This window comes from Pan troglodytes, chromosome 10, assembly GCF_028858775.2.
Source record: "Pan troglodytes isolate AG18354 chromosome 10, NHGRI_mPanTro3-v2.0_pri, whole genome shotgun sequence".
Taxonomy (NCBI): Eukaryota; Metazoa; Chordata; class Mammalia; order Primates; family Hominidae; genus Pan; species Pan troglodytes.
The window spans coordinates 64,815,597-64,839,488 of record NC_072408.2 but is presented as its reverse complement, the minus strand read 5'-3'; the positions used below and the strand labels follow the sequence as shown (position 1 = coordinate 64,839,488).

General features: G+C 37.6%; 1 protein-coding gene across 6 annotated transcripts in view; it reads right to left on the bottom strand.

The window, feature by feature from the left end:
• Positions 1-21,807, bottom strand: part of IPO8 (importin 8) — a 76,675-nt gene extending 54,868 nt beyond the window's left edge. For 2 of the 6 annotated variants that reach the window (XM_054663378.2, XM_054663377.2), the window contains exons 1-8: positions 21,298-21,606; positions 16,246-16,327; positions 11,554-11,649; positions 10,054-10,210; positions 7,413-7,571; positions 6,239-6,395; positions 2,272-2,361; positions 436-530 (exon numbers count right to left, since the gene is read on the bottom strand). In XM_054663378.2, coding sequence (XP_054519353.2) covers positions 436-530; positions 2,272-2,361; positions 6,239-6,395; positions 7,413-7,571; positions 10,054-10,210; positions 11,554-11,649; positions 16,246-16,327; positions 21,298-21,381 — 920 coding nt within the window. In that variant the 5' untranslated portion in view covers positions 21,382-21,606. Of the gene's footprint in view, positions 1-435; positions 531-2,271; positions 2,362-6,238; positions 6,396-7,412; positions 7,572-10,053; positions 10,211-11,553; positions 11,650-16,245; positions 16,328-21,297 lie in introns of all 6 variants that reach the window. The other 4 variants (XM_016923711.4, XM_016923710.4, XM_054663379.2 and 1 more) reach the window with 3 other exon arrangements.
• Positions 21,808-23,892: the final 2,085 nt, after the last annotated feature.

Here is a 23,892-nt window from a genome sequence, read left to right as displayed (position 1 = left end):
ATCAAGATAACCTGTACTTAGACTATGGGCCGTACTGTAAAGTTTCAGACAGAATCTTTCACTTGCTAAACCAAGAGCTCCTAAAGGGTGAATATTCAAAATTAAAATGTTACAACTGACATAGATTTTTTTTCAATAAATGCTTTTAAAATTAAATTTGACATTATTACGGAGTTGAGTGACCATGCAGCTTCTTGCATAATTCTTAGATATTACCAATGGGCTGAACAATGTTATTTTTCCAAGTTTTTCACAGAAGAATAGAAAAGATCCAGAGAAGACCACCCACTTCATTATGATCTCAAAGCCAATGATTAAAATTAAGCTACTTTAAACAGAGTGACTCTTGGCTCTCGGTGGCTCTAAAGACAGATAATCATATCTGATACTGAGATACTGGCTGTATGATCATCAATGTAATAAACAGATAATTACCGTTCAAAGAGCCGAGCTACAATATGCAGTGCCCACTTCTTACACTTCCACCATACCAGTTCTGGTCTATCATCCTCATCAATGTGCAGAGTCTCCTAACAGGACAAAATTACCCAGATTAAAGTTCTGCATAATAAAAGGATTTATGTGAATAACAAAGGCAAGATAAATCTTGATATAGGTTAAGTCATATTAAATGTGAAGTTAGATTGCTATACAAATGAAAATTCTTTATACATTGCTAGGCAGGAATTAAATAAGCAAAGTAAATTTCAACTAAACAATGCTGCTGTTCACATTTACCTCCTATCTTCAAAAGGCCTAAATAAGTAGAGGACAAAATACAAAACACCATGGTTCCTTCAGGACACTCTGAGATGATGAAAGGGTTCTACATTTTTATCTGGGTGATAACACAAGTGTATGTCAAAATTCACTGAACTAGTCATTATGTTCTGTGCATTTATGTATGTAAGCTAAATGTCAAAATACTTTGTCTCACGATATGGACAAGAGAAATAATACTGCACATTTTAAGACAAACTAAAATTTTAATAGATACAAGAACTAATGTGATAAATTAAAGATAGTATTATTGCAGATCAAAATGAAACACATCTTTTCCCTATCAAATGGACAAACTTAGAATTAAGTGTGTACCCATAACAGGCATTCTCAGTCACTGCTTATTAAAGTGTAACTGAGGGCACACTTTATTGAAGAGCACTCTGCAAGATTAGTGAAAAGCCTTCCATGTTTCTAGTTTATTCAAAGAAAATAATCATATATGTGCACAAAAATTTAAGTACATTCTTAAGAGTTAAAACACTAAAAAATTAAAGCCTAAACATCCAGCAAGTAAAACATTCAACAAAAATGACAGTATAGGCCAGGCGCGGTGGCTCACGCCTGTAATCCCAGCACTTTGGGAGACCGAGGTGGGTGGATCACGAGGTCAGGAGATCGAGACCATCCTGGCCAACACCGTGAAACCCTGTCTCTACTAAAAAAAAAACAAAAAACAAAAAACAAAAAATTAGCCGGGCGTGGTGGCGAGCACCTGTAGTCCCAGCTACTCAGGAGGCTGAGGCAGGAGGATGGTGTGAACCCGGGAGGCAGAGCTTGCAGTGAGCCAAGATCATGCCACTGCACTCCAGCCTGGGTGACAGAAGGAGACTCTGTCTCAAAAAAAAAAGAAAAGAAAAGAAAAAAAGACAGTATAAAAGCATTCATAATCATAAAAATATTTGTAAGTTTTAAGTGAAAACTGAATTTCAAAATATTATCAATACTTTTTTTTTTCTTTTTTTGAGATAGGGTCTTGCTCTGTCCCCCAAGCATAGTTTGCTGCAGCCTCAAACTACCAGTGATCCCCCCACCTCAGCTTCCCAAGTAGATGGCACATGCTACCACATCTAGCTATTTTTCTTTTTTCTTTACATTTTGTAGAGTCAAGGTCCCACTATGTTGCACAGATTGGTCTTGAACTCCTGGCCTCAAGTGATCCTCCCAGCTTGGCCTCCCAAAGTGCTAGGATTACATGTGTGAGACACCATGCCCAGCCAATGTATACTACTTTTATAAATTAAATATGTTGTATATAGATGCAGAGGAAAAAAAGACTAAAGAAATAAAGTTTTAAAAACAGTTTTCATTTTTGGTAGGATTTAAATTGCTTATCTAAGCTTTCTAAAAATGGTATTATGAATTATTTTATTAATTTATTTTATTATAGTAGTAAATTTTTTCAAAGAGCAGTCAGGGATAATGAATCAGCCTACCGCAAACATTCCAAACCCGTTTCCCCTATTTTTCTTGGGAAAAGCTTTTTCTTACAGGAGGAACGGTCCTGTCGATAATAGTTCGGAAGATCTCCATCCATGTTGTCATGGTTTGGTTATTCACTAGCTGAAGAGGCAATGCATACTGGAAAAGAGAAGAACAACATGAACAGTAATTCCTCCCATCCAAAAAAATCAGCAATTTTATCTATATTGTAAGGCTAAAATATATGAAAGGGCTAACATTTGAGAATGAAAATAGCAATCTTGTATGGTTCAACCTAACTTAAAACAGATTCATACGACCATATAGAACTTAAATTTTTAAATTTAGAAGACTACCTGCCATGAGTTGTTTCTTGGGTCTACTTTTTAAAAGGAAAAACAAATGAATACCACTGAGGTCTCATTTATTCAGCATGAGATTCTAAGTGAGTGATTTTTATGACTTACCCCTTTGAGGGTCAAACTTTCCATTTTAACCACCTTGATGAAAATATTTATTTCATTAAACACTCATGAAACATTTTTTTAAATTACTTTCCTCTACACTGTAGCATAATAACTACAGTCCACTTTGTACTACACAGATATATGGCTCACCTCTGCTGTACTGTGAGTTGCAGAAGACGGATATTGCCTCCACATCCATTCAGTACAAAACATGCTACATGCTACAGACATAATAAGATAGACAATCTTTGCCCTCACGAGGCTTACACTCTAACTGGAAAAAATGTATATAAAGTCATGCACCACATAACAAATGTTTCGGTCAGTGACAGACTGCATATACAACAACGGTCCCATAAGATCAGAACACAGCTGAAAGATTCTTATCGCCTAGTGACATAGTAACCATCTTAAAGTCACAGCACAATGCATTACTCAAATATTTGTGGTGATGCTGGTGCAAACAAACCTACTGAATTGCCAGCTGTATAAAGTATAGCAATTTTATACAGTACGTAACTGGTAATGACAACTATGCTACTAGTTTATATTTTTACTACACAATACTTTTCATCATTAGAGTGTACTCCTTCTACTTTTTTTTTTAAGTTATCTAAAACAGCCTCTGGTAGGTCTTTCAGGAGTATTCCAGAAGGCATTGTTATCATAGATGACAGCTCCATGCATGTTATTGCCCCTGAAATGAAGACACTCCAGCAGGACAGAATACAGAAGTGGAAGACAGTGATATTGATGATCCTGACCCTGCATAGGCCTAGGCTAATGTGTGTGTGTCTTAGTTTTTAATGAAAAAGTTTGAAAAAAAATAAAATTCTAAAATATAAAACCTTTTAAAATATGGATATAAAGAAAATATTATTGTACAGTTGTACAACATGTTAATATTTTAAACTAAGTGTTAGTACAACAGAGTCAAAAAGTTAAAAATTTTAAAGTTTGGCCAGGCGTGGTGGCTCACACCTGTAATCTCAGCACTTTGGGAGGCCAAGGCAGGCGGAACACGAGGTCAGGAGTTTGAGACCAGCCTGGCCAAAACAGTGAAACCCCGTCTCTACTAAGAATACAAAAAATTAGCCAGGCATGGTGGCAGGCGCCTGTAAATCGAGGCTGAGGCAGGAGAACTGCTTGAACCCGGGAGGCGGAGGTGGCAGTGAGCCGAGATTGTGCCACTGCACTCCAGCCCGGGCAACAGAGCGAGACTCCATCTCAAAAAAAAAAAAAATTTAAAGTTTATGAAGTAAAAAAGTTACAGTAAGCTAAGCTAGGGTTAATTTATTATTGCAGATAAATTTTATAAATTTAGTGTAGCCTAAATGTTCAACATTTATAAGCATAGACTAACATCCTAGGCCTTCACATTCACTCACCACTACCTCACCCACAGCAACTTCCAGTCCTGCAAGTTCCATTCATGGTAAGTACCCTATACAGGAGTGCTTTTTAAAAAATATCTTATACTGTATTTTTAGCATATCTTTTCTGTTACTTACCATTGAGTTACAGCTGCTTTCAGTATTTGGTACAGTAACATGTACAGGTTTGCAGCCTGGGAGCAACACACAGCCTAGGTATGTAGTAGGCTATAGCATCTAGGTTTGTGTAAGTACACTCTACAATGTTCACAGAGGGACAAAAATTACCTAACAATGCATTTTCTCAGAATGCATCCCCAAAGTTAAGTAACACATGACTGTACATGTACAAAGGTAGGAATAAGAGAAGAAGGTGAGGAGATGAAGGGCTTTATGGGCTATATTAAGAAGTTTCAAATGCACTTTATTCTAAGTGCATTTGGAAGCCATTTGGATTTGATATAGGGAACAGAGGAGAAGTAGGCTGAGGGTTACGCTGAGCTTATGTATAGAATATCCAAGTGTCCTGTACAAATATTATGCTACTTAGACAAGATCTGTTGTATCATACTTTTATTTTATTTGAGGCGGAGTCTCGCTCTGTCACCCAGGCTGCAGTGCAATGGTGCAATCTCAGATCACTGCAACCTCCGCCTCCTGGGTTTGAGCAATTCTCTCACCTCAGCCTCCGGAATAGCTGGAATTAGAGGCACCTGCCATCATTTCTGGCTAATTTTTGTATTTTTCTAGAGATGGGGTTTCACCATGTTGGCCAGGCTGGTCTTGAACTCCAGACCTCAGGTGATCCACCCACCTTGGCCTCCCAACGTGCTGGGATTACAGACCTGACCCACCGCACCCGGCTGCTCATACTTTTAAAAACAAAATTGTCTGCTCCTTCTCATATTATCGCTTTTTACTTATGTCAGCATTGTAATAGTGGCTCCTAATGCCTTCTAAATTTCTACTTCCCAGAGGAGAATATTAATGTATTAGTACATAATAGATTACCAAAATGGTTAAAAATGTTGAGGTTTTCCAGGTTTTTAGCAAGTATAGACTGAGAAAAATATGAAGATTCTGTCCTCTTAGCAAACCAATTAGAGGTAGAGGCTTTAGAAAAATTATTTCATTAGCCTTTGTCTTACTTCCCAATTTCTAGCTGTTTCTGCCAATAGAAAAAGGAAGTCTGGCCTCTGAATATTATTTCAAAACAAGTGAGAGAACATATTTTCCTAGTATTCTAGTTTCTTCTCTTCTCACATTTGCCTCCTTCCCTCTTCTCTTTCCCTGCAAAAAGGCTGCTCTGGGGGAGAGAAAAAAAATCTGCCTCAGACTATCCCTATTAAAAGTTTAAAAGGGGAAGCTTTAATAAAAATATAAATCTTTATTAAAGTAAAATATTTTGAAATAGTTTAAGTATCTAAGTCAATAAAAAGCCAAGGATGGATCCAAACTATCATGGTTTTTGAGCTCAACAAAACCATCCTCTTCTCACGACAAATTCAACTAGAAAGCATGTAATAGAGTTTAATTCATTCATCAAACAGTTAAGACTGAAAACAATTATTCTTCCTCCAATCAGACCTAAATAATTTACCCAAATCTTTCAAGGATTTGATGTTAAATATTTTTATATTTCAAACATATTCCATCTCTATCTTCTCATTTCTTTCTGGATTCCCATGTTGGTATCCCTTATAGCATTCAGATTTTTTTTTTTTTAGGCAGTATTTTAAACCAAGGAAAATGAGCCCTAAATCCTCTGTTAGCTTTGAGTCAAATGCAAAGAAACTACCATCAATATGATTTCCCAATAGAAGAGGGACTCCCTTCTTCTTTTCCTTCTTCTTTTCCTTCTTCTTCTCTTGTAATCATAACTAATCTATAGGCAGGAATGCTACAGAACAGATAGTTGCGAGTAATCAGGTTTTAGAGCAGGTAGGTTTACCTACCCTGGTTCTGCTTTACCCATGATTTCAGACACTGGAGTGAAAAGCACATAGGGACAGATATGCCATTGAGACGATCTTGGGTAATTAATTTCTGTGAACCTGTTCCTCATAAGCATTTTTTAAAGAAATATATGGGATAATACAAAATAATTTTTAATAATAAGTGACACTTATTGAGCACTTTCCATGTGTCAGGCAGAAATACAGGACTCCATATTTGTTTTCTGCAATAGAAACCTACCTGAACAAGTGCATAAAAGATTTTCAGAATTTGCTTCTGCAGTAATACAGAATAATAGGAGGAATCAGGAAGGAGCTGCACGATTTGTTGCTGAATACGAGGCAGGAATATCTGCATTGCTATTATAAGAGGTTCTCTCTCTTCTGCTTTCTTATATCTACATGAGCAAAGACAAAAACAGAAAAGTAATTTTTCCCACCCAAAGAACCAACAATAAATTATAAAATATTTTTTAAATACATAAAACTAACAAAACAAAGTCATTAACATTGGCTTGTAGTTTGTTTGAATTGCTAGAATTAAGTTGAAAAGAAATTTAAAATAACACACCCTGTTTTAGGCACAACACCTAAAATCTTTCTGGAAAGATTTAGACTAGTTTAAAACAATCCGAGACCATTTTGCAGTTTTCCTACATGAATGTTTCTAGTATTTAAATTAATTTTCATCCAGCCAAAATTCTTACTATAAAATATAAGTTGCTATGTTATTTTAAATAGACTATATAACAAATAATATGGGGAGAATTTTTTTATTATATTTCTCCCTGAATTGAGCAGTTAAAATAGTTTAAAATTTAGGTGCTCTTAGATCGCTTTAATTGCCATAAATCTAAAATATGTTCTATAAATTTCATAAGCAGAGTAGGAACTAGTCAGTTTAAAAGGAGAACTACAGGACTTCATATACACATGTAGCAATCTTCCTAGAAACCAGAAAGCAATACTATTAAGTGTGATATTAGTCCTCTACCTACCCAAGCTGCTTTTATGGAAAAGAATGTCATTAGCAAAGAAACGTTAACATCTTCTATCTTGCATCCAAAAAAGTAAATGTTTTGGTTTACTTAATATACTCCCTAGAAGACAAATATTAAGGTATCTCTATATCAGAGTTTCCAAGGAAAGCTGTTAATAAATGGTACTGTGCAACTAACAAGTTTGAGAAGTGCTTCATATTATATCACTGTCTCAGAGGTTAGCAATATCCATCAGCACATTAAAGTTTCTTTCAATAACTGCAGCAAATAAACACATTTAAGCATGTTTAACCCAACATTTCCCAAACTAATCTGATAACCTGTGCAGAATATCCACAACAGACCACTCTTTGCAACTTCATTATTTCTAAGTTACACAAGGCTGCTTTCTTCAGCCAATGGAAACCAACTTACTCATATGTCTTCACCAGTTGATACAGGCATAATAAACTGCCAAGCCAGCTTGCACTGCTCTGTGATTGCAAGTAATAGTCTATCTTGTCGACCACTGCTGGCCAGTGACCAGGAAAATCATGTTTTATGATGGCACGGAGACACATTGTTAATTGGACTCTACAAAGTAGGGAAGAAAAGTCCGAAATCTAAGTAGTTATAAATACTGTGTTTCAAAGACCTCTAATATTTTACATAAAAGTTTGTTATCTTCTATTTACGTGTATTATATACTTACATATGTGGGGTAGGGGAAAAAGACATATCTAAAAAACATCCTCAGGGGCTCAACTTGTTGAAAATAAACAGAATGGGTGAGTTTCTAAAATGAATGAAACCTTTCAAACTATCTTATCCTAAATACAGTTTAAAAAAATTTTTTTAAATAGTTTAAAATTTTCAAAAAACTCCAATGAATCTACCTCCACTCTGTAAAATTTCCAGCTTATTATATCTCATATTTTGGTTACCATATCCTGAATGGGGGAAAAAATAACACTTCAAACAGATAAACCTAGTCTAAAGATGGTACAAGTAAGTACAAAGAAGGCCTACATAATGGTGGGAAGCTTCTCTATGGGCCAAAACCTTGAACCCATCCATTATCAATTAAAACCCAACATCATATGTTGAATCTATCCAAAGCAGTCTGAGATACTAATTTTTGTACCCCGAGTATAAGAAAGAAACATGTATTATTAGCGAGGCAATTCCTGAAGAGGAGAGCTAAGAGCTATTTCCAAAGAAATAAATGAAAAAGGCAACAGAAGAGACATAAAACAGAAAAAGAAAATATTCCTTTAATAAAACCACAAAGTTAAATGCTAAAATAAGTTATCTGATAACATAGATCAGTAATCATTTCCTCAATGAGATTTCAACTTTAACTGGAACTGAAAAGAAAATAGGGGGAAAAATTTCTTTTCTACAAACTATCAATTCAATGTTATCACCAAATATGACCTTACATGACATTTTCAAATGGTTAGAAAACAAACCTGGCAAAATTAGGATTCCACAGGGCAACTAAAAAAAAATAAAGCATTTTCAGTTGAACAACCAGTAACTCAGATGCACTTAAACTGGTAAAATTAAACAAAATGATGCCTTTTCTTCACGTTATCAAATCTATTTGAAAAATCCCTTTGTAATACTCTTAAACTTTGAGAATAGGTGGAAGAAATTTCAACAATGATTATAATTAAGCCTTAAGGACATAAAAGGAGCAAAGCCACAGAGAACCGTCCTGTAATAAAGATAAAAGATCTCCTTTAGTGCCAGTAATAGCTGCTCCTTTAAACAATAAATGTCATATTTGTAAAAAATAAAACTGAAGCTTTTCATTTTTTAAAATTTCATCCTCAGGTTGATTCTCGCAGTCCTTTCTCATTCCAAGCAAAGGATGGTTATGAAAGGCCATCCTTCATGCATTACTGTGTAGAACCACTCGAAGATTAAGGGAGATCTGAAAATTTAAGATTTTGAAAATAAATGGATACATGATGGTACCACAGGGGTATCAGTCCCATGACTGGCATTTGGGCAACCAATAAGAATAATACTGATTTTTTCTTTTTAACCAGTACACCTATTTTCTCCTCTTAACAAATTAATTGCTCTAAGAGTTCAATGTTTGTTCTCCTTCCTGTTACCCGTCGTACTTCCTTCCTTTTCCACTGCTTATGTCATGATGGCTATTAGATACTAAGGGCTAACGTTATATTCAACCTCTTGACATTAAAAAATTTCATTCCTCTACCTCTGTTTTCACCTATTTGTCCCTCCCATTTTCAAAAGATACCTAATTACTATCTTGTATGTTGAAAAGAATTTGTTTCTCCTATTTTAAGATTGCAAAATTTTTATGACTTTACAGCTGCTCTGTCCAATAGAGCAGCTGCTAGTTACATATGCACATTTTAAATGAATCAAAAGTAAATGGAATTAAAAATTCAGTTCCTCAGTTACAACTAGCAACATTTCAAGTGCTCAACAGTCATTGATGCCTTGTGGCTAATATTAGATAGCACTGACACAGAACACTGTCACTGCAGAAAGTTCTGAGGGACACTACTGCTCTACAGCATCTAATCTATGACTGTGAAAAACTGGAGACAGTTCTTCTAGTTTATACCTACTCTATCCTGTCTTCTCTGAAGGAAAACATGCTCAATTCATAAATGTGAATAAAAATACAGGGAAAGATTAAGACAGGTGGTAGGTAAAAATTCCCAGAATCAGTCTCTCTGTATCAAAGAAAAGAAAAGCAGGTAGTAAAAAAACTCCAGAGATCATTACTAAGAATAAAGGTCATTTAAGTAGCAAGACTTACACAATTGTTTTGGTTAAGTATCATTTTTTTTAAATCTTACCTCTTTTTGTGGCAACATACGACAACAAAATCTTTTCCAAAATATCTTGAGGCAAAGAATTACAAATGCAAAGACCACTAAGTAAAATAATATTCTTTGAGTGTCCCTCTTTATTACTTTACCTCTTTAGAAAATGAAACATGAGGCCGAGGATTAGATCCAACAGCACCCACCCTCAGATCTAACCATTTCATGCTTTCTAGTAATCACAAATATATAGCACCACATACCTCACTAAATCTGGAGACCGAATTATTCCTTCCACAATGTTATCACGTATTTGCTGGCGATCGTTTTCGTGAATGTTGAATGGAAATATTGCTTCTCCTGGTGGAGGTTCTCGATCTGGCCAGTATTGTGTCACCATGTTCTTCAGGTAAATGGCAGCTGAGTTTGAGAAAAAATGCTAATGTAGCAGTACCAAAAAGGATGGCTTTAATTCAGCCTTACAGAGCATGAAAGTCCAAACCCTTCAATGTTAAACATGAAACCCAGCAAAAATGGATACTCTTACAGGTATAAACAGCCAAATCAGGAAGGGAAAGTGGATAAGAATTTAAAGGTTTCACTTCAGCTAGTCTAAGCAGAAAACATTTCATTAAGTCAAGACCCAGAGCTTACAGGACAGGAAAATTATCTAGAAATAATGCATAGTAAACATACTTTGAGATCATAAAATCATACTTTTCGCAATGCCTAATTCTGAGGTGACAACAGGTAAAGTTCTACTTTCCTTCATGAAGATGGCTTTTTTTGTTTTTTGTTTTCCCACTGGCTACTGTCAAACACTAGCATTTTGGGGTATCTCTTCTTTTTATAGTATTGGTAATTTTCATCCAACCTTTTTGAAATATTTACTACTTGTAAATATAATAGGGAAATGAACATCAGCCATCAAAAATTTTTGGAAAAAAGCTCAGAAAATTTTTATATGTTCACATCTATCAAAATACATAATCTGATTTTGTTCTGTTCTTTTTAATCGTCTTCAACCTTTAACAAAAGGCTTCTGAAAGAAACAGGCTGACATATTGCTACAGCATTTTAAGAAGGAATGTGAAGCTTTTCTTTTTTTTTTTTTTTTTTTTTTGAGACGGAATCTTTCTCTGTCATCCAGGCTAGAGTGCAGTGGCAAGATCTTGGCTCACTGCAACCTCTGTCTCCCGGGTTCAAACGATTATCCTGCCTCAGCCTCCCAAATACCTGGGATTACAGGCGTGTGCCACCACACCCAGCTAATTTTTGTATTTTTAGTTAGACAAGATTTCACCATGTTGGCCAGGTTGGTCTCGAACACCTGACCTCAGGTGATCTGCCTGCCTCGGCCTCCCAAAGTGCTAGGATTACAGGTGTGAGCCACTGCACCTGGCCAGAATGTAAAGCTTTCTAACCATCCCAGTTGAACAGTGAATGTAAGTAAATACTTATAATGTTGTGTGTGTGTGTGTGTGTGTGTGTGTAAAGAATACAGATACGTGATTTGCAAAGCAGCATAACTTTCTTCCCTTAAGCTTCTCTTCTTTCCCCACCCAACTCTTTCTTCACCCAACTTTTAACATATAACTAAATTCATGACCCGGCACAGTGACTCACACCTGTAATCCCAGCACTTTGGGAGGCCGAGGCGGGCGGATCACCTGAGGTCAGGAGTTCGAGACCACCCTGACCAACATGGTGAAACCCCGTCTCTACTAAAAATACAAAAATTAGCCAAGCATGGTGGCAGGTACCTGTAATTCCAGCAAATTCCTTGAACCCAGGAGGCGGAGGTTGCAGTGAGCTGAGATCATGCCACAGCACTGCAGCCAGGGCAACAGAGCAAGACTCTGTCAAAAAAAAAAAAAAAAAAAACTAAATTGGGTAGTCAAAGCACTATACCATAAAGAATACACCAATACATTCTACATTAGCTAAAACTTAAAAGAAATTTAGTGAAATTATGAACTTGACATCTGGTAAGCTCCTCTTTCATTAGTTTTGAGTAGCTAAAGTTCTGAAAAACTGTTCCATCTATGATTTCAATTTATTTGGGTGAAACCAAAAATTATATAAAGGGGGATGTGTGTTAGAGTTTTCTTTTTTCCCTTACTTGTTTTTAATTCAGACCACACAAGCTCTAGACTAGGTACCATGTTTTATCGGGTATAGTCATTATATTACGTAACAGTGACTGGCAAAGAGTACACATTCCATAAAAATGTATAGACTATTCAGAAAATAATGAATGAATGATCTAAGGATATGAACCAACCTGTCAGCAGTTCAGACTGATTTCACAGGATTTAGGGGTTTTTTTGAGACAGGGTCTCACTCTATCGCCCAGGCTGGAGTACAGGGGCACAATCACAGCTCACTGCAGCCTCCACCTCCAGGGCTTAGGTGATCCTCCCACCTCAGTCCCTCAAGTAGTTGGGAATACAGGCGTGCACCACCACGCCAGTTAATTTTTTTGTATTTTTGTAGAGACAGGGTTTCGCCATACTGCCCAGGCTGGTCTTGAACTCCTGGGCTCAAGTGATCCACCCACCTCAGCCTCCCAAAGTGCTGGGATTACAGGCATGAACACCCAGCCTGATTTCACAGGATCAATCTTTGCAAAAAGAAAAATCAACTATATTAGTCACAAAATCATTTTGATCCCTATAGAACTAGTCTTGAAAACAAAGAAAAGCAACCTTTAGACAGTAAAAATACAGACATGGTAAAATCATGGACTTATTTATGATTTAGTCATTAAATACTATTAATATTAATTTTATAAATGAAAAGTTATAATTTAAAAATTATGGTGCATCAAACGAGACAGCCTTTAAAAAAGGCACACTGACTAATTTGTATATGCCTAAATAAATGTACAATGAGGTAAAATAAAATTGAAAATATATTAAAAAGAAAATTTTAATTACTATGATGGATAATTATGGATTACTAAGGATAAAGGAAAAATACCAAAGATAACTGTTACCATATCAACCAATAATCTGAAAACTTCCCTTTAATCATTTAATTCAAGTACCTAAATACAAACCATTTGCCAGAACTAAGAAACAAAGGACTAATATCATCTTAATCCAATTCATAAAGGAAATATTAAATTTACTGTATCTGGGTGTCTTAGAGCATCCTTGTATTTTAATAATAGATTAAATAGAGCAGAAAATTTACAAATGGCACTTAAATTTAGGATAGTTATAATGTAGAATTTTATAAATGTATTTCAGATTCTATGATAAAAATGGCTGCTCTAAGACAGTTTTCCTACAAAATCCACTCACCATTTTAAGCATCATAAGTTGAAATTAACTTTCTAAAAACACACACACACTTTTCTCCTTCAGCACAATGAATCATCACTTAAGCTCTGGACCCAGAGACACAACTACAGAAGTCAATTGGGTTTCATAACCTCAAAGTGGAGAAAGTACTGTTATCTCAGTGGGCAGAATGTCATGCTTTTGAGTTGATGTTTCTAAGTCTTGCTGTTTTTCATTGTAATTTTGTACCCCTTCTCTCCCTTATTACTCTGTGAAAGGCTAGATTAGACAACAAATGTGTCAATTCTATCAAAACAATATTAAATAGATTCTGAGTACAAGCCACAAAGCTTTCTACAAATAAAATGCATGAATGTTAATAAAAGCTTCTTAAAGTGCTTCTGGACTGATCAGAGGCATCTTTCTGTTTATTTCTAGGTTCTGCACTCTGCAATGCTGACGTCAATCTTAACAAATAACCTCTAAACAAATAACCACAGAATGAATTGTTATATCTTCTCCCTGTCCATCCTTTGGAAATACAAACAAAAAGAAACAACAAGGAGCAGGCAAACTTATAGAAATCAAAAACCATGCTATTTTTTTAAATGACAGTCCCACATCTGTCACCACTGATGACCTCTTCAGGTCTAATACCTCTCAACCACCACTTTTAAATCCAAACTACTCTCTCCTTCTCGTAGCAACTCCAAAATGCACTGAAAAAAGTACATTTCTGAGCCTAAATTTACATATATTAGAGAAATTTTACTAAAGAGTCTCTTCAGACGTAAGAAGTAAAAAATTAGAAACAAAAGTGATTTGAAATTCCAGATCATAACTATCCTAAATTTAAGATAGGCTTCCTTCACCGCACATGATAATATTAATAATGCTATTATGCTTATCAACACCTCAAAAGAAAAGCAGCAGACCAAACATTCAAATTTTTTTGTTTTGCTTGGCAACATCAAAATACTTAATTTTTTCCTGTTTCTTGAAAACTCACAGTAAGGTAAGAAAGGACATTCACCAGTGAGCACGCCTGATGGTAGCAAGAACACTTTAGATTGCCCACAAGCAAAAGAGAAAAAGTATTTTGCAGATGTATTTCCACTTAACATTAGCATAATTTTTTTTACAGCTTTATACAGGCTTTCTTTTAAAGCAAAAATCACAACATTCTTTTTTAAGTGTCATGCTAAAGATAAATTATCTGCCTAGGTGTCTTGGAGCATCCTTGTATTTTAATAATAGATTAAACAGAACAGAAAATTTATAAATACCACTTAAATTTAGGATTTGAAATCTAAATTATGAAAAAACAAATTATGAAGAAAAAAATGCCTTTCAATGCTGTTTACATTTTACATCAAAACTTCATTAAGTTGTACAGAGTTGGTGAGGATTTGGGGAACCTAGCATTCTAATGCACTGTTGGTAGAAAATGTAAGCAAAAGCAACTTAGTTGAGAAGATTCTAAATTCTAAATGTCATAAATATCCATTAGCCAAGCATTTCCCCTTGTTATAACTTATTCTATAAAAACACACCCACAAGTACCTAGATACATATCAAATGACACTCATTTAGCATTGCTTCTATCAACAATGAAAAAAAGACAATAAGCGAAATGTCCATCAATATCAAATCGTTTAAGTAAACCATGGTAATTCTTATATAAAGAAATACTGCACAGCTGTTATAAAGAATGAAGTATCTATATGCACTGACTTGGAGCAATCTTCAAGGGTACATGGTTAAATGAAAAAAAGGAAACTGTAAAATAGCATGTGTAATATAAAAAAAAGAATTGGAGAGCCATGCATCAAAGCTGATGGCAGTCATCTTTGGGTGTATTAAGAACAATGTAAGTTATAAACTGTGTTTTTCTAATGTTTCCATGTCATTAAAGGAAGACATTAATGTAAAAACTTGTTTTAAGATCTTTTAAAATGTTATTTCTTAAATGCTTCATAGGAACTTTACAATGGCCCTATAAACACTTAGGTTTTTAAAATAGGTTCCATTCAACAAAATGTTATTCCAGAACAGCCCTATTTTATAAAACAAAGATGAAACAAGTGCCAACTGTGGTTTCAAAAATTTACACATAAGTCTTGTAAACCTTATAAAAGCAAAAAATAATTCCAACATCAGTGTTTTTCCATAGGATTTTCTTTTTTATCTTAACCACAAAGTGATCTTTCAGGAAATCATATATAGTGTTATAAATCTTCCCAAAGCTTAATATTTCTTTATCTTTTTATTCTATGTTCAAATCAAATTAAATACTTTCATCAGCATGTAGATTATGACCCATTTCTCTGAAACTGTTCATCTATCCTTCTACGTGAACACATGGAAAGGCTAATGTTCACCTAACGTTAATGATGAGTAATGATGGCCATTTCTGAGTGATGAATGTTGGGTAGTTTTACTTCCTTCTTTGTATTCTTCTAAATTGTCCAAATTACTTACGTGTATATGTCACTTACATAACAAGTCTTTTTAAATATTTATTTTTAATTAGCTATTGTCGTTTACCTCCTTTAGCTTTTGATTATTATCTTTTGAAAATTCATGATACTCTAAGGCTCTAATTTTTAACCTTCTGGGCTCTAATGACCAGTCCATAAAAAAACAAGATAAAAGGACGATGTACAACATCATGAAGCAACGTAAGATCCCACAGACTTAGAAGTAAGTTTCATGTTTAAAACATAGTCCTGCTCCGCAGTCACCTGGGTTAGGAACATCTGTGCAACACATTACCTCCATGATTTGCCACGTAACAGAGCTCGAATTCACATATATAAATTCATGGTCTTAATCTATGGGCCCAGAGGCTAGGCTACCAGAAATCATAAAACGTTAGAGAGATCAGCTATTAAAATTGAGAAAAATAAGGGCAAAGTTACAGAGGCAAGGAATTGGTGGGTAAAAGGGAGAGGAGGAAAAAAAAGAGCTAGAAGATATTTGAGAGCTCAGTATCTACCTCTAAATTTCTGGGGAAAAAGAAAGTGAGTTTTGAAGTCACTGGAAATACTTCATGAGTGCTAGTGCTTCTGAATTTTTCAATAAATTACAGATATGTAAAATTAAAATAAAACTCTCATTCTACTCTCACCTATAAATAAATTTATAAAGGATAAAAAACCAACTCACCTGCCTGTCGTACTGGGAATTCCACATGGTCAGAGACTATAATCCGAAGTAAACTGGGGGCAAAATTGATAATCTTGTAGGACTGAAATTACAAAGAAATGTTTTATAAAATAGGGCAATATAAGTGAGTAGCTTATAAGTTAGCACCGGTTACTGAATACATTACTGTCCAAATAAAAGAAAAACTTTTAAACTGAGACAAACCCTTCAAGGCAAAATGAAGATTACTAAAATACTTCAAGTCAAAAAAATTTCCTGAGCAGAAACTGATGAATAAAAGAATGTGAACATTTTTATGATTTTTTTTAACATATTGTCAGAATGGTCTCCAGAAGTAGTATACCAATTTACACTCCCAACAGCAGCATATGGTAGTGTCCATCTATCTAATACAGGTATCATCATTCCTTTGAAACTTTAAAATTTTATTAATGTTTTAAATTGCATTTTCTCTATTACTAAGGAGGTTGGGTGTTTTCCTCTTTGTTGGCTGTTTTTTCTACAAATTCCTTACTCCCTTTATCCTTTTGTAAATGGAGTATTTGCTTTATTCTTAATAAATTCTAAGAGCTATTTATGAATTTAAAATCTCAATCTTTTATTTGACCTATACATGGCAAGTATTTCTTCCTAGATTATTTGTGCTTCAATTTTGTTTATGGTATTTTTGACAAACAGAAAACAAAAAAACAAAGGCTACAGGAAATAGGAGACCCAACAGAGCAAAACAGAGAAGATAATGTTACAAAGTTGAGCGTGAGCAATGGAGAGAAGCCAGTCCAGATTGGAACAGTGTGACTCACGAGATGGGGTTGGACACACTGTCATCACCAGCTGCCCTCTACTGCTGTACTATCTTTTACACTTAATGCCTAAGTGAGCCTGCCTGCTCTGCCCTGTGGCCTGGGTCACTTCACCCCACAGGTGTGCTCTACTTTGATCTGCTCCTGAGTTTGGCGATGGGGACCTTCAAAGCAAAAAAAATACAGAGCATCCACTCCTTCTGATCACGTTATATCCAGATGTACAGTACCTGGACTATATTACAGTCCTGTCACATTCCAGAGTCCACATATGCCTTTGTCCACTGACATTCATTTGAAAAGACTCAAATTCCAGTGAGGCCAAACCAGACAATGACCCAGAGAGTCTGTTCAGCTCACCCCTCTCCTCAGAGCCTGGATCTGTGGGGGCATCCCTTTCAATACACAGCTAGGTTTGGGCATATTATTCATTTTTTTAAATTAAAATCACATCTATGAAGGTAAGTGTTTGATTAAAAAATTAATTTGGACACAACTGGCATTTTAAAAGTATTAATCCTTTTCATCCAAGAACATTGTGCTTTCCAAATCTTTCTATATCCTTCAAAAAATGTTGAATTATAATTTTCTTCCTTTCATCCTGTGTAGTCTTCAGATCACAAATCTGTGGCATGTAAATTTTTTATCCATAATTGAAACCATCAGAATTTTAAAGCAGTTTTTAAGAAAACAGATTTGTTCTAACAACAGTTGATAGGAGGCAAAATTAACACAGATTCACCCAGCCTTCACCTTCTACATATGTATTATAACTCATGTTTATCTTTGTAAATACTGAAAGATCTTGTCATGAATCAAAGATTAAAACATCTATGTAGTTTATTCTAATCATAAAAAAACTGACTTCCGTTATTTGTTTAAAAATCTTATTCCACACATACAAAATAACCTTTACACTTAAATAAATGCTACTTATTTGAAAGTAATATACCTATTGCAGAGACTACTTTTATGTCAACACTGTTGCCATTGTACAGATTTTGAAACTCCTCTTTTTGCAACTGTTTGCCATTTTAAAAAATTTCAGAAACCTTGTCTTCTTTCAGCATTGATTCATTCTATGTTAACTTGGCCAGCTAAAACATTCAGAGATATAGTCAGATACATTTTCATACTACTTTACTCAGAAATAGTTACTCAATTTCTTTGTGCCTCTTCAGGCTTTGAGTTTCTAAAAAATAAATAAGACTAATTTCTCAATGATTTCCTGAGGATATTTTGTATCTGTGAAGTTTTCTGCAAATACGCAGTTTGCTTAACTAAATTCTGCATTTATGAGAACTCATAAAGCAAAAAACTGATGTCTCCTCCCATCCTCTGACTCACTGCTCCGCTGCATTAACCTTTCTAGTCCTCCAGCATGCCAAGTTGAGGGCCTTTTCTGAACCGATATTCCCTCTCAGTCCTCCAGCACGCCAAGTTGAGGGCCTTTTCTGAACCATTGTTCCTCTCTCAGCTCTTTGCCTGGCCCATTCCTTCACAACATCCAACTCTCTACTCAATGCCATTCTTCAGAGAATGGCTATACATCCCAACACTCTTGCTCGGGCTTTACTCTCTACAGCACTTATGACCTGAAATTATATTAGTTACTTGCCTGTATCCCCAGCTCCATGGAAACAAACTCTTATACCAATATCTGCAATATAGTAACTCAATAAATATATCTGTGCTATTTACATAAATTATCTTAATAAAGGGTAATGAAAATTGCATGTACACATGCATGGAAAGCAGAGATTCCAAAGCTTGGCAATGAAAGTAAAAACTTATTTCCCTACCGAGGCCATGTGAAGGATAATTTATTAAAAGAGGACACCTTTCTGGATGAATTACTTAAGCAAGGTACCTACCCATTCCTATTCCTCTATGCTGCCTCTAATGGGACTTCTGGTCTATAGAAAATGAGGAAGATGTATAGGGTTCGCTCAATATCCTGAGATAAAACTACAAATACATTTTCCCACAGAAACAATATTACAAATTGCAGTCAGAAAACTACTCACTAGTAACAGAAAAATGCTGGCCTGAAAAAAATATATAGCTCCAAATGAGAATTTATCCACTGGAATATAGGCTGTGGTGCAGAAGCTGCTTATTTTTCTAAACGGCAATTGACAGATCCATCAGTATACCGCAGAAGCTGCTCCCATTCCCTATGCAGAACATACTTGCTGAGGGGAGACCTAGACTAAAGTCGAAGAGGTGGACCATAACCACTTATGGTGATTTACCCACTCATTTATCCAACAAAGTCGGATGTTACAGTGGCGGCAAAGGACAAGCAGGCAAAACCCATCATCATAAGCATGTTTTACTACACTGTTAGGTGACATTATATTTTGTTCTACTTACAGCCGATTCAAAAAACCTTAAAGCATTTCACTATGCTTTATATAAATTATAAATGCTAAATGAGTGGTATAGCAATAAGCTACCTTTAGAAATTGCTGGGGAAATCACGGTCTGTGATGAGGTGGGACACTATGGGGCAGGGCAGAGTGATGATGGAATGGATTTGGATTGAACTACCATCAAGAGTCTACGGCCATACCACCCTGAACGTGCCTGCTTTTGTCTGAAATACCATGGGAAAAAAAATAGGATTGGGTCTTAAATGTCTCCTAGTTCTGCAGGCTTTCTCATATACTTTTTCCACTTCTATAACATCAACTGTACTTATATACTGATGAATCAGAAAGAAATGAAGGTTAGGTGAAGGGCAGGGAAGTGTAACCTGATATCAAAGGAACACCTGGCCTCATTGTGAGAAGGGGGTCATAAACAGGCCAACTCCCCTGTTCATACTAGTAGACTGCAAATTCAGCTCCTGCTTTGTTCTTCCTAACTAACCCCTGGATTACTATTCTTCCAGCCAGCCAACATACAGTACTTTTACTCTGCAAAGCCTGGGACAGGTACTGACTTTAACTTCCCCCTATTCTAAGTGACAGTCCATTTCTTTTTCAGGCACCAGTACATTATCTTTGGGCATTAGTTCAACCCAACCTCCTCTCCATTGGCAGTGTCTTCACTCTCCCTTTTATCTCTGGGGAATCCTGCATTTATACCTACTCCAAACTCCACCTAGGTTTCCTATTAAAATAATCCCTTTCAAAGATTCCCAACACGCAGCTTTTTAAAGTCAATTCCAACAGAAACATTTACTTAGGACAGTCACACTTCAGTCACACTTCGGGAGGCACAGAATCACCTGGGGGAGCTAGTTAAAATACAACTGGCCCCACCCCCACAGTTTCTGATTCGTTAAGTCTGGACTGAAGCCCCGTAATTTGCATAATTTGTAAGTTCTCAGGTGATGCTGAAGCTCCAGGTCCTGGGCAACGCTTTGAGAACAGCTGATTTTGGAATATTTACATTTTACAAGTCATCACAACCTAAAACAGCTGTTGCTCCATCCCAGTGGTAGCTCTTAATCCCTACTTTTTAGTAAGAGGTCTGTGATTCTTAAGTACCGGTAGGGAAGAAGAAATAAGCTGGAGTTTGGGATCATTAAAATTTTGAAGTGTGGGGGTAACGCTGGAAAGACGTCAAGGCTAATTAGGAAGAACAGGAGACGGAGAAAAAAAAGAAGTCTTACACATTTTAGCATTCATAAGAAATTTCTCCAACACATCTTACTTTGATGTGTCTTAGATAAAGCAGTATCACCATGAAAACTGCCTATTCTTCCCAGAGCACTCTCCCAACAGCACTGCCCAGCGCTCCGCAAAACTCGGCCAATCGGTGTCAAAACAGTCCTGCCAACCCGACAGGAGGAGGCGGTGGGCAGCGTGCTCCACAGCAACACCTAAAAAGGGCTGGGTTTGGAAAAAAGCTGAACTCCGATTTGAACTGTAAGTAAAATTCCCACCTGCTCTCCAAGTCCGCGCACTTAAGGAAAATAAATCACACCCTGAAAACACTAGCACAGGTTGCAAAAACTGCTTCTTGCGGACCAAGTAGGCAGAACAAACTGCACTGGAGAAGGAAGACGACACGAAAAGGTGCAAAGGTGGCCAACAGGTGCGCGAGCTGTTCGGCAAAGATCCTGGGAGCCCTGCTCCACTGGACCGGGGGGCAGCGGGGTCGGAGAGCGGGACCAGCCGTGAGGCGTCAGCCCCAGCCCGGTGGGGGTGAGGACGAGGGGCGCCGGGGAGAGGGAGCCCGGCCAGCCGGCAGGGGCGCCCCTTCGGCGGAAGAGGGTCGCCGAAGACCCTCTCCTCACCTGGTTGAGCTCGTTCTCGGCTGCAATCCGCAACTTCGGGTCGATGGTGCCCTTCAGCGCCTGGATGATCCGGTTGAGGTCCATCTCCCCGGGTGGGGGCTCCGCGGCCCCCGGAACAGTAGGCCGGACTGCAGCTTTAGTTTTCTTTTGACCCTCTCAGCCTCCTCTTCCGCGACCCCTGGATTACCTCACACCCCACCCCCCGCCACCGTCGCCACCTGCGGCCACTTGCTGCGCCACTCTGATTCCGCGCCCCCTGTCCTCCCTTTTTCCCCCCCACAACTCGCTCTCCATTCACCCTTTTACGACAGCCGGTGGGAGGCGGGAGGAGGAAGAAGAGGAAGCAGAGCTTCCTTTACGGCGGCCTCTTCCCCCGGGCGTGATGCTATGACCGCCTCCCGTCGGCGGCCGCCATGCTGCTGTACGGAAAACGGCCTAGGCTTCTTTCCCGGAAAGGAACCCGCGCTCCCGAACTCAGGCAGGCGGCCGCTATGCTTCCGTACGTTAAACAGCCTCCCGCCTCTTCCCAGGTGAGGAAACTTGAGCTGGCCGGGAGTCTGCTTACAGCTGCTTCCAAATTAGGCATATCTGGATGGTGTGACACTTTTTGTTAGTCCGAGAACTGTATGGGCATCGCAACTGGGCCTGTTCCAAGATAGACTTGTTGGGACCTTCAAATCATGTACCTTACAGGAGGACAGGGTTCCTCCGTGTGTGGGAGTCATCGTTCATTCATTCATTCGCTTTCACTGAACATCTGTTAAACATATTTTTGAACCAGAGTACTAGGATTTTTAGGTACCACATTATAACAAGATGAATTCCATGCAAGTTAATGTGAAGGAATTCACAACCTGATAGATGAGACAAATATAAACAAACAAAATTTACAGTGTAGAAATGATAGGGGAGTGCTGGGAAGGGAAGAGTGTGGTCCCTTTAAATGATAGGGATGGGCGAAGTGAAGTGCTGGGTAGAGGAGTGTGTGGTCCCTTGCTAGGGCTCCACGCCCACCGACCTAGGTGAGGACTGACACTCCTGCCTTCCAGCCCAAATGTTGCATTTCCCAAGACCACCCTGGCCTGCCACTCCCCCATACTGTGCCTATGAAAACCCCAGACCCTAGCAGGCAGGCACACAGGCAGCCAGATGTCCAGAGGAGCATAAGGGTGGAAGAAGAGGAGCTCGCTGGCACATCCGCAGGCCATTCACGGGCAGAACGATGCGGAGGTTGGCCTGGGCAGTCGGAAAAGAGCCCGGGCCGCCAAGCGGCCTAACTCCAGAGGAAAACCATTTCCCTTCTGGGTCCCTCATCTGCTGAGGGCTACTTCCACTCAATAAAACTTTGCACTCATTCTCCAAGCCCACGTGTGATCCAATTCTTCTGGTACACCAAGGCAAGAACCCAGGATACAGAAAGCTCGCTGTCTTTGCGACAAGGTAGAGGGTCTAATTGAGCTGGTTAACACAAGCCCCCTACAGGCAAACTGAAAGAGCATCCTGTAACACACACCCACTGGGGCTTCAGGAGCTGTAAACATTCACCCCCAGACTCTGTCAAGGGGTCGGAGCCCCACAGCCTGTTGGTCTGTATGCTTCTCTAGAGGTCTGAGCAGCGGGGCACTGAAGAAGCGAGCCACACCCCCAATGCACGCCCTGTGAGGGGGACAAGGGAACCTCTCCCATTTCAGAAAGACAAAGGTCACAGAAACTGAAAACTACATCCCTGAGAGTTTTATGAAAAATTTTCAGACCTTCTCAAAAATGTAGTGAAAGGTAAGGAGAAAAGTTATACTGTTTCTATCCACTGTGGCCATATCTGGCGCCACAATTTCAATGGCATGAAAATATCAAAGAGCTGGTTCTTCCTGAGGTTAACCCAGAAGAGAGGGTTCTTCTAATTACATTTAATAAAGATGATGATGTGGGCAAAACACAGCTGAGGGGCTGTGATCATTTCAGGAGCAGATAATTAAGATAGATTGGGTCAATTAACTGAGTTCAATTGAGAGAGTAGAAAACATGTGGCTGAAAACTTGGTGGCTTGAAAGCTTCCCCCTCAGTTGGATGCAAAAGTGCTTCACAGTGAATTTAACATGTCTAATTGCTTCCAGTATTGCCCCTCTTTAATCCATTATTCACACTATCATCAGAAGAAAGTTTCTGAAAAGTTAATATTACTATGTCTCTTCCTTGATTTCTCATCAATTTCAAGATAAAATATAAACTTCTTAGCACTCCAGAGTCTTATGAACACTATTTCACTAAACCACTCTGTTGGACATCATGATTGTCTAAAAAATTTTTTATCTCTGAAAATCTTAACTCCAATATCCTCTTTTATAATTAGAACCAATTCTTCCATTTCTCTCTTCCTCAAAAATTCTAAGCTTGTTTTCCAATTCAATCACTACTTCAGTTCTTAGTCTATCCATTACTCACTACACATCATTCTCTGCTATTAAACCCCCAATTCAGCTTCTTAACTCTAGCCTTGACCCACTGTGCAAACTGACATCAGATGTATTCTTTAATCAGATGCAACCATCCTATTCCTATTCCTTGCCTTTAATCAGCAACATCTTCCATTCCCTC